This window comes from Convolutriloba macropyga, chromosome 5 (assembly GCF_964194025.1).
Source record: "Convolutriloba macropyga chromosome 5, txConMacr16.3, whole genome shotgun sequence".
NCBI classification, from domain to species: Eukaryota; Metazoa; Xenacoelomorpha; order Acoela; family Convolutidae; genus Convolutriloba; species Convolutriloba macropyga.
In genome coordinates, this window is record NC_134472.1 from 70,028,669 (window position 1) to 70,041,010 (window position 12,342).

At 36.8% G+C, this 12,342-nt stretch overlaps 1 protein-coding gene across 1 annotated transcript; it reads right to left on the bottom strand.

The window, feature by feature from the left end:
* Window positions 1-291: 291 nt before the first annotated feature.
* On the bottom strand, window positions 292-9,958 carry LOC142340211 (endoplasmic reticulum lectin 1-like). The gene is made up of 4 exons (XM_075390728.1): window positions 9,611-9,958; window positions 3,745-4,270; window positions 1,540-1,796; window positions 292-1,082 (listed from the first exon to the last, which is right to left on the bottom strand). Exons 1-4 carry the CDS (start codon window positions 9,930-9,932, stop codon window positions 532-534), a joined length of 1,656 nt encoding a protein of 551 aa, XP_075246843.1. The 5' UTR covers window positions 9,933-9,958; the 3' UTR covers window positions 292-531.
* Window positions 9,959-12,342: the final 2,384 nt, after the last annotated feature.

Here is a 12,342-nt window from a genome sequence, read left to right on the forward strand (position 1 = left end):
GGTCACAAGAATGTATCTATGGCCGGTATCATGAAATTATACATCCGCAGTAACCTAACCCCCGCGTACACTTAATGCCCTGTTTATCTCGATTTCGAATACAGAAAATCGATCAAGCTGAAAATCGCATAAAAAGGACACAAATAATAGCTAAATTTTGTTTGAGAGCAATTAATAACGCGGCATTTGCTTTAAGCTATCGGAGTGAGAGGTAATTCAAGATTTTTAGACCTCGAGCGTAAAAAATCCAGCTTGCGAACGTTAATCGCGATCCGGTCTAAGACTACAAAGTAGATATAGAAAATTTGAATATACTCCTGAACATGGAACTATAAGTACAATATCTATGTAACATTAATCTAAACCCAAAAGTTATTTTCTTAAGAGATAAAATTATTTGCATATAGTCACCAATCAAGAGAAAAATGCAGCTAAAGGCGAGAAATCTTCTTACAAAACATTAATGAAGCCATTGGAAATATAGGCTACACTTTTTACGGGAAAAAATGGAAGAAAGTTCAAACTAATTCTCTACTGCCTCTTGATCGGTACCCCGTATTCATCTACATGCTTGAGTAGTTCGCAAAACATACCCGAATCGACAGTCATAACATAACTACAAAGTTTTGGCTCAGTTAATGAAACTGAAATACTTGTCACACTTTGCAAACTAGGCGCACATCTCAAATTGACCAAAGTGTGTCTGTACTGATTATTCTCATGGCAAATGTCTCCTTGACCATAATACAAGGTCACGTGAGGTTTCTTCGCTTCTAGATTCATATAAGCTTCCTTTGGTTGACTTTTGGCCCAGTTGATATGTTTGGTTTGATCCCAGATGCCCAAAATGATTCGTTTCTGTACAAAAGGCTGCTTGGTTTGAGGGTTGTTCTCGAAGTGAAGATGGTAGATATGTTGATTGAAGCAGAACTCGTGTTTCCACCACCCCCTACCTCCCTTCACACACTCGACCGCTTCTACGAATCTCTTCAGATCTCTCGCAATTAAGACGTCTTGCGAGTCTTCCGGAAAGAGGTGAGGAAGTCCAACATTTTGCTCACGCCTCTCTACAACTCCATCACCTGCAAAAAGACATTAATTCCTTTGAATTTTAAATCCCAAACATTAGGAAAAAGCTCGCAAATTTATACGTCTTTCTTATTGTCATTGCTTTTTTCTATCTTAAACGTGGTTTACCACGTATAATTCGGTTCCGTATTAAGGGAAACGCTCTCCGATATAACTTTCTCTCCATAAGTATGAAGAATAGATAAACTCCCATACCATAATATGGAAGCACACTTATCTTATCTTTGCTGCTCAGTCCTGAAAGAAATCGGGTTTTAATTCGGGCGTTAATTTTTTGAAAAATCTTCAAATTTGAACTAATTTCATGAAAGCAACAAGCTTGAAATGTAGGGCAATAATGATGTAAACAGCGCCCACTTGGTATATATATCACAGAACAAACACAAATTTTTAAGCCGGACGACAAAATGGAACTTTAAGAGCAATAAGCTATGAAGTAGCTGCAGCAACCTGAAACTCTGAAGACAGTAGAAGCAATCGCTTGGCTAAACTTCTCCTCTTTGTCTTGAGCTTCATCACCTTCATCATCATCGTCTTCATCATCTTCACTTTCATTCCCTTCTTCATCTGTGACCGAACTGGAAGGCACTACTTGTGAGGGCTGTGCTTTCACAACTGTTCCCTGGGGTTTGGGGGCACGTGGGAACGGCTCATGGTATATCTCGTCTCCCATTATGATATGGAAATTGTGGTTGGTGGTACTTGGCCTGCATGAAAATAGACTAACAAGTTGCACATGCCTTTATGAAACTTCTCATCCTTTTAAACTTGACATCTGACATCTCTATACCATAGCATTTTTTTCAAACAAGGTTTTAAGTTTCAATATTTTTATTGAAAGAATCCAATGACCATCATTTTTACATTACACTGACTTTATTGCATTTAACATGTACTTAACTATTTGTACTTTAACACTGACCTTGTTATCTGGTTAGCATCACCTAATAAAAGTTAGACTGTACAAATTCAACAAAATTCATGCATCAAATTAATGAAGTGCAATAACACACAGGAATAATTCTTTGTAGACATTCTCAGCTCAAGTATTGAAAACAGTAGAACAACTTTATTGGCTGTGGCCGAGTAGTGAGGAATGAAAAGCAATAAAACAGAATTTTTATAAAGAAACGCGTCGTTTTGGTGCTACAATAATTTATTTTGAGTTCTGCCATTATTTCAAAATAAGAATTTTTGCTGACACCATATAACATAACCGACGTCGAGTCAATTGATCTTAAACGACCGGCCGGCTTTGGTAGTTGCCAGCTGGCGCTTAGTGATGCTAGCGCCAGTTGGAGGAGGCTGGACGGGGGTATTGCGAGGGGGTGACTGAAGGGGGACGTTGGCGAAACTCTAAACAACCGCCCTTTACGCCATGAATTATTCTCCTCAACAGTTTCCGTGAATCGCGTACTTAAAGACTCCAAAGGCGTAGTGCGCTAAGAGAGCTGCTCAGCCAATTAAAACCCTCGAGGCCTCACTTATTGATCCCGTCTTTGAGGACTACAGGACTAATATAATCTCCGCAAACTTCGTTTGAGAGCAATTAATAACAAAATTTTTGTTATGCGAATTGGAGGTGGCTTCATTTAGAATCAACTTGAAATCAAAAACATAACTGACTAAAGCGGCTGCCTTTGGTACTAGCCAGCTTGGACTTAGGAAGGCTAGCTTTAGAGTGTGCATTAGGGTAGATGGGTTGTGGGATGGGGGGGGGGGGGAAGAAAGAGGTCACAATAGTTGAGCGAGCGGGGTCATGGGCTGATGAGTAAGGTCAGTGGAGTCGGAAGGGGGATGTTAGTGGAACGGGGTACGACAGCGGGCAGTGTAGATGAGAGGGGGTAGTGGCGTGGGAGGGTAGAAAAAGGGTTCCAAAGCTGCCAAAAACTTCGCTTTACACTATGATTTATGATTTTTTTATCTGCTCAGCAGCTTTGATGAATTGTACATTTAGAGACCAATAGAGCTCTAAGAGACCGACAAAGCTCCCATAAACCTCCGGGCTTTACGCATTCATCCCGCTTCTGAGGAAGAAAAGTAAAAGAGTCAGACGAAAAATCTGTGAACCATGAAATCTTACTTAAAAAGTCCACATGACTAATTTTATTGCAGTAAACTTAGATTGAGAGCAAAAAATTAAATTTTGGCTTAAACACTTCATTAAATCAGGAGGAACAGACCTAACACCATGCATTCCTCCAATATTTTTACTTAGAAATATTTTCGAGTACAAAAATTCCTTTTCTACTATGGGACTAAGAATCACTCCTTACAATTGTTGACTGCTGCGTTCTTCAAAACAGGTGCTCGTATAAATAAAATTTCTCATGATACAACTTCTAGATAGTCTTTTTAGAACTTTTTCATTAAAATGTCTAGTTTTGCACCCAATTGATCATCATGTGTCTTAAACAATGCCTCTCGGTCACCTTGTGCACTCGATCAGATGACCTCGTTAATCTGTTCCCTCTAAATATTGTCACTATTTTTTGTTTTGCAGTAGATTCAGAAAATGTTGTTCATGTTGGACGATACAAAAAATCTCATGTTGGACGGCGCAAAAAATCATGTCATGGTCCAGAGGTTTTAAAACTCAATGTATTTTTAAATAATATTAAGAGATTGTTCAAAAGGACTAGAATAGAAGCTTACAATCTGACCACTTTCTCTTTGTCCTGTGCGACGCAGTAGAGCCTATTCTCCTCTCTTGTATTAGGGGTAAAATCAGGATGTCTGCACAGAGATGGAGCAGCCACCGTTGCCTCGTACTGACACGACACAACTTCTCTGATATCTACCAACTCAAGTCGCGATCCAGGCACACAAATATACCTCACAGTAACCCTTCTCGGCTCATCATTCTTGATGTCACAAGGCGTTCCCTGGCCCATGAACACCTCTACATACTTATGAGCCGTATCACCAATTTGTATAGACTTTAGCAACTTTTTCGGCCATCGCTTTGAGTAATGCTCGTCTGTGTATTGCTGATTTTGCCAAAAACCTTCAAGAGATCCCAAAAAGTATTGCTGTATTTTACTCGCTTTTTCTTCATGATATTGTCGGAACTGTTTTCCGTGGCAGAGCTGATAGATCCAGTATGAACTGATGAGATAAGAGCAAGCTTCTGAGTGAAATATCTCTTCTATCAACTCAATTGGACTTGGTCCCTCGTATTCTGAATCAAAGAACAAACTATTTAGAAAAGCTCTAAAAATTCGCATCGGTTGATGTTTTTTAAAACAAGTTTATAAATACTAGTATGCCAAAAAACCATCCACGAAAATTTGATAAAGTTGAATCACGTCTAAATGCAAGCAACTCATGACACGGTCCATTGTTCTTATCACTCAAGCAAAATAAGTGTTTGGAAGAACAAAGTTCGCAAAGCATTTGGGAGTTTTATTCCGATGTTCACTCCAAATTTGCTAAGCAGACAGATGAAGACTAGTGCAATACAAAATTACTATTATTTTCCCTGATCATTTCATTTTCTACCATTGACAACTCATCTGTAGGGAGGGAGGGTTCGAAACTTGTCACAAAAGTTCAAAACTGAGCTTCAGACTATGAAGTTTTGTTTCCTTAGCAGCTTCGATTGACCCATCCACTTCTACTAAGGCTCAAGAGAAGTACACATACTTAATACCTTCGGGCTTCACCCCTTTATCTATTTTTTTTGTCAAAAGTCGAATGCTCGAGCGAGTGATAGAATATCCTAGAAGAAATCGATAAAACGGGTAAGCAAAAATTGCGCAAAAAATAATGAAATCAGATTTTGCTAAGCAAGCATTTTAATACGAATAACACAAAACGGTTGAAGATTACATGTATCGATAATTATTACGCTTAATATTAATATTAAATCAGCTAATATTGAACCTGAAATCAAGACCAGACACCTTAGAGTACATAGCGAATCTGGGATCCTTTTTGAAAGCAATTAGAAAAGACGTTTTCTATACTTTTCTTTGTTTTGCTGTGGTTTTTCATTGCTAAAATTTGACTTCAAAATCTGACTTTTTGATTAGATTCCAAAGTTTGCAACCGCGATTAAAGATACAATCTTCGATAAGTTTTATAGTAAAGTTTGCAAAAGTAGGTTTTGTTCCTCTGATTCACCTGTAGTTCCATAGTGGGATAGCTGTTGTCTATATATGCGGGCAATCTATTACTTAAAAGTTTCCAAAAAAGAAAGTTAAGTTGTTGTCTAGGATGAGTCTGATTGCAAGCATGTTATAATTAATCTTTACATCAGAGGACTGATAATATTTTTGTCTGCACAAAGTGGCCTTTTAACTGCCCAACTGAGTTATTTTTCGAGAATTATTAGTTTTTTGAAAATTCTTTTCAGAAGAATTGCAGAATACAACAGGCGGCTGATTACTATAGCATTGAGTAAAAGCAGTCTTGCGGTTTTATCGGGAAAAAAGTTCTATTTAAATATAAAGTTTTTATACGACAGGCCATTTTTCGAAATGTTTTTGATCTGATCTTCATAAGACAAACTTTGGTCTAATTAAACTCCAAGGTACATGATTGAACGTTTGGCAGAGGTTTTATGAGACCCTATTTGTAAAACCACTTATTTAGTTTCATTTATAAGATGTTTTTCGCAGAGAATTATATACTCTGTTTTCGTTTCACTAACCTTGTTGTTCGTAATAATCTCTTCCCACAAGTTTGCATAAAGTGATAAAGAAACAAAACAAGAGTACAATAATGGTTTCAAACTTTGTTCGAGATCAACTCACGTCGTCCTGGATTCGAATTGTTAACTCTGTTCCTAGAACAGCAGTCGGTTCCTGACTAACTTTTTAAAACTTACGAGGCTCATAAAAATTTATAAACATAGCTCATGGAATCAAGTTTTACAGACACAACCGACTAACGTCGGACGAACAGCTCAAAAGTCTCGCGGTGGCTCTATTCTATTATTGTAGGCTGTTTCAGTCTAGTGAGGAAGAGAGGGGTAGATCCTGTGTGCGGGGGTCGCAGGCAACAAGCTGAACAAATGTCGTAAAATTGCGTTATTAAAAGTTATTGACTATGATCACTATGACTATGACTATGATCTTTAGTAAACGAAAGATGAAATTCAGAGAGTGGAAAGCGCATGACATTAAGGACGTACAAGTCGAAAAGGTCAAGCAAAAGTTTTCATAATTTGATTTTAAAACATTTTTCTCACTTTTCCCTATTAAAAATTCCACGCAGATTGCCAAAAATATCTGCCATCGATTGGGTTTGGAACAAGGACACAAACGACAAAAGAAAGTAGTAAGCGCTATTTGGATTGGACTTCGTAGCTAGGTATATTCCTACAACTTAGAGGATACAGGGACTAAAATCAATGTCAAAAAACGTAAGACCTGTTAATGACAACTAATAGGAACAAAGTTCAAATACCGGGCGAATAAAAGTTGTTATAGATTTGACCGATTTCGATATTCTTTCTGTACGGAGCAAGTATTATGAACAACACGGTCCGTATTGCTTTGCGGAGCAAGTACTGTTTAACAGCAGCCCAGGGAACATTATCACAAGCTTAGAAAATTCAAAATATCTAAAGAAGCAAACTTGGGAAAAAATTGAAACAAACTATTGTTTGAAGTAAAAAACACATAGCAGGACAAGTGTTGGATCACAATCCAAAAATAATCAACGAATAAACTAAATCTAGTCAATCTTACCAGCACACTGATCGAATATTAGTAGCCAAACAGACAATAAATAATTTCACAGATTATGGAAAGTAAAATTTCATTAAAATTTGTTTGGAATCAACGAGTCTGCAAAAAAATAGAAAGCGTGTCATCTAGGAAAAATATAGCTTGAAATATCAGAGACAATCAGAGGCAGGCAACAACAACAGTGCTAAAAAATTGAAGTTCACAAAAACTACTGAGACATGCTGAAGGTTCTTGGTGCTCAAATTTTCAGCGCTCCAAAATGGTAATACTAAATTCTGAAAACCGCAATAACGCAGCAGAAAAATTTTATTTACCACTAACTCTGGAAAGACTTCAATTTTTTTTTTGCAAAAACTACTTTCATATTTAAAACTGCGAAACCAATTCGGCCTTGACAAAAACTTGTATATGTTCTTGAAGCTGATGTCCTCAAAGCCATTTCTACGCTGCTAAGATGTCAATGGCCCTAAAAATGGGAACGAAATGACTTAAAAACATTATAAGTTCACTGTATTTTTAGTTTTCAAGTTAGTACTACCATTAAATATACCCAAAAACAGACTTGAAAAGAAATTCCAGCCTGCACAAGAACTCTAAAAACCGTGATCACCGTCAATTTAGGACATTTAACAAAACTCATGAACGGCAAAAATTACACAATTTTGGGCCCAAATACTTGAAAAAGACGCCAAGCACTTGCAAAACTACAAAAGGCATTTTAGGGACTATAACGCAACTTAACGCCAACAACGGTTTGCCTGTTTATACCGTTTTAAAAGCAAAAATCTCAAAGATTATGAACAGATCTCAAGAAAAAAGAGCATCAATACAATCAAAATCCTTTGCATTAAAAAATTAGGACCGCAACAATAAATGTAGTATGGGCAGGTATGATATACTGTTATAGGGTAAAAACTTCTAAAGATAACTTTAGACGTTAAATATCACCAGAGGATACTAATTAATTAACATTATAGATAAAAAATACTCCAAGTACGTGTTAGAACATAAATCTTAGGCGCTCGCGAGACTTTGTGATTTGATCCGAGGCTTCTAGCGCCCAAGGGCTCGGTACAAGTTCAGGGCGGGGGCTGGGATAAAAAAATCTTATTGAAAGAACAAAAGGGTGATATACAAATTTCCACCCCAGTATTTGACAGTTAGAGGACATTTTGATATCCTTTAAGTGATCTGCGGGTGAACATAAAATGAATTTCAGGTTTTTCCCATTACAGTCCCCCACGAGATTATTGCCCGACATTACGGTATATTTAGAGTAGTACAGGGGTTTGGCTTATATGACCACTAAACTTGGGGGTGATATAGAGCCGCCGCCAAGTTAGGGCCGAAAAATTAAACGCTTACAGGGGGTTTATATAGCACTTGCTGCTTCTTGTGTTTTTCACAAATAAATCAAGATTAATTTGCTAAGTTGAGCCTGTCTTCAACTTTCAGAGCCTGATTATTTTTAGCCAGGGTTTTTATTTAATGCCCGACGTTCTAAAAACAGAAGTCATTAATCGAAACGAGAACTCAAGTACGTCATGAACAAAAACTGCTTCCGCTAAAAAACGGCCGGAAAACATTACAACAGAAGCTTCGCACTTAATTAAACCTGAAACGATAACTAAGAATGAACTTGAAGAGTGACATTTAGAACTGATAAATTAAACTAAAACAATTTTTATAAAATATTGGACATAGAAAAACAAAGCCCAAAAATCAAATGGGACCCTCCAGGAGAGCTCTGAAAAATAAGAAGGCAAATATGTATTTGCGAGAGGTAGGGGTTTGAAAAATTAAACTAGATCAGAATTGGCCAAAGACGTCCAAACCGGACCTTCTCTCCTTAAATATTATTGGCATTGAGTCTCCAACTGAACTTAATTTAGCGAGCGTAAAAGTCTAATTTAGCGAGCGTAAAGCGTAACGGTTTTACGATAATTAAATTATAATTTCCTTTACAGAGCAATCAAAACTAAAGATCCCACTTTTTTGGATGAATAGTTTTACGACCAACGCTAAACTAAGAGTTGTCTGAAACATTTAGTTGGGAACTATGTTTCGTATCTTGATAAATTGTCGACTTTCAAAAATGTCTGCTTTAAAAAAGTTTTTATTAGCAGCATTCTCAACCGTGTTTCAATATAGGAGCTGCAGGATTTTTTGGCCTCAGTCCATTAATTAAAAAAATTTATTTTTGAATAAATACAAGTTTCATTGTTGTTGCATTGTAGACTTCATTAATTTCTATAAAGCAGACCTTTTCGAATAAATTATCCCTGCACTTAGTGCACAAACAGCTCATGTGTCACTTTCTCTTTAAACCTCACAAAAACGAAAACTTTCACGTCAAAAATAAGCCGAAATGCGGTGCAGTTTTATTAGCTGTAGTAATAAAACACTTGAATTTACCAATTACAGAGTTTTAACAGTACTAAGAGAGGTCTGTAAAGGTGACTAATAAATATATAACTAAAAAATTAATTAAAACAATACATAGAGCTAAGATCTGCAGATAGATACGTGACATTTTATTGACCAAGTGTAAATACTAAAAATTTTGAATGAGATCACTTCAGGCCCCCAAATTTGAAGAACAAGGGGAAAATTCGGTCGACAAGTGAAATAGGCTTAAATAAGTGAAAAATGCTCGAAAAAGACTATGTCTCAAGTCTAAATAACTACAAACTTTGCAACAAAAAGCGCGGTGTGTACTATACGTTGCAAGAGAATTCCAGAGATTCAAGCATAACCAAGATGATGTGAAGATTATCAATTTGAGAAAACCAAATTGCGAAAACAAATACCACGGATGAACTTACCAGCCTCTTCTTTCTGCTCCATTATTGCATCATTTGGCATGTAACATTTGTAGTCTGCTTTGTTTTTGGCCTTCATATCGAAGCTGTCAAAATACTGCAGAGCCTGTTCTTTACCCTTGACATCGTCACTGTCATCTTCATCAACAACAGGCTTCAGAGTTTTTGGAAGATGAGACAATTCTTCGTCGAAAAAATAGCTGTCAAGAAACGAGTCTCTGGAATTGAACCATTTTATTGTAAACAACGGTTCACTGTCAAAAATTGAAGCAAAACTTGCATCAAAAAGAAGTAAAACTGCATTCAAAAGTGTCAATATGTACATTTTACCTGAAATTTGGTGAAAATCTTTTTGAAATGAGTTTTGGCCCTTTTCTCAGAATACTTAGTGTGATTAATACCTCGCCCCCCGCCTATTACTTTATTTATATTGCAAAGACACTAGCATTTTACCAGCTGCCTTAATTATGTTTTGCGTTACCTAACAATACCTCCTGATCAAAATTTGTGTATTTACCATTATAGCCCCATTATGCTATATTTACAGTAATTTGGGTGTGGCCATGCCTACATTGTTCGGGAATAACTGGTGAAACCATTTAAAAAACTGCTTTACACTCAAATCACTAAAGAAATCCAATAATGTTTCATTCAATGTGCCATGATACCTAACATTAACGAGAATAAAAGACAAGACACAACAAAATCAAATAAAACAGGGAATCAGTTACAACCAGAACTCAATGTCTATCTATTTTCAAAAAACTTCATAACAAAGTCAAAATAGCATCAGTTAGAAGCTAAACTAAACAAAATAAAATTGCTTTTCTACAGACAAGATATTCGACCAGTCATTCTTGAGAAAAATAATCAACTATAAGCCCCCACAACTCCTCGGAAAAAAACAAAAAGCAAAAATAATTGATTTTCTACAATTGACAAATTTTCTAGTTAGACTACTTACAACCCTGTAAGACGAATTATTCAATCGGCGCAAAATGACACAAAACAAATGATAGTTCGGCTCCGACCAAAAATGGGTTGGAACATAAATCTGCAGGGCAATATTATACGAACAGCAACAGGAGCCCCATATACCAGTCTGCATAAAAACTGGAATTCGGATCATATTTCTCCCACGAAAACAGCGAGGCAATTCGTGTCTTAAGCAATACTGAGCTTTAAGCCAGGAATCTGAGCTGATATTACAGACATTGAACATCGGTCAGAGGCATCAGATGAACGTGCAGGGTCTCTTAAGAAAAAAAAAATGCACCTTCCAAAACAGTGAAAATAAACAACTAAAGAAAAAAGATAAGGCAAATCAGCAGCCTGTCTTCATCAACAACAGTCCAGACATCAACAATTTTGCGCAACCACGACAGACATCAATTAATAGATTTCCAAAGGAATCGCGAAGTTCATTATGTCTCATGCGGACGTATCCTCGGTTCGGACAAAAATGGGCACCTGTAACAGTGAAAATTTGAGTGTATGCACATAATGCTGGCATTTTACTGGGTCCAAACCACAAGGAAAAGCAAATCACGAATATTTCTTTTCGTTATGCTAAAACTATATTGCTTCAATGGCATAGAGTTCAGCCAGCTTGATGCTCCTTATTTCTAGCTAAATCAATTGAGTAGATTACATTTGATTTTCAATTTCATGTCAAGCTCTTTCTCCTTGTTAAGTTTATATAAAGTTTACTGTTGCCTTAGTCCGTCTTCGGGCAGGAAGAGGGATTAAGGATCTGAAAATTCAACTACTTGTTTGTATTTTCAAAACAGTTTTCGGGTTTCAGGATGTTGGGGTCACCCTTATCATCAACGAAAATATATTCCGTTATTTCTGATTGCACACAGGATTCCTCAATAGATTTTGCAAAAGCCCATCCTTGGTTGATTTCTCACATTCTTCTAACGGGTCTCCAATTAATGGTTGTACGAACTAAGAAGGCTAATTCATGTTGAGTCGATTAAATGAAGGAACTTCTGATAATTCGAGGTAAAGCACCATCATGGAAGACCAGTTTTTTCAACAAACGCTTCTGTTTTAATAGTGGTCTTACCACAAAGTTCGGGTCAGCATTACCTGAACCTACCACATTAGATAATACTCCATAACCTTCGCCTAATTCCACTTCTCTGGGGATCAAAAATCTGCTGTACTTTTTCCAACAGATGTGTTTAAAAAATGGCACCTGAAGAAAATAACCAAAAGCGTGACCATGTTTTTGCAACGAGTCATAGTTTTTTCTAGTTATCAAGAGAATCAATATCGTTACCATACCACATTTGAACTTTAAGGCAACTGTTAATATGTTAAAGTAAAGATGTTATGACAACTCATACATCGACATTCCAAGGGGAACACCTTGTGCTGAGTCTTCCAGAGAGCAGAGAGAGTTATTTTTCTGGTTATCCAAGAATTGTGATTGTCCTGGATATGAATTACATATGGAATGATAGAGTGAGGACATATTTTCTCGAGGTTTCAAGATCACAGTTTCGGCTACTGAAACATTTTTTTGCGTCTTTAAGCAAGATCTATTCCAAATCTGTATTATTAAAAATGGTTCTGAAAGAAAGAATGGCAATTTTCCCCCCTTTTGACCCATACTTAGTTCTTGCTCGCCGCATTCTTTTGAAGTCTGGTTCAAAATACATTAGAATGATTCAGACAATAGTCGACCTCAGAAAATTACCATCTCCTATCTGTCGCACACCTGCGAA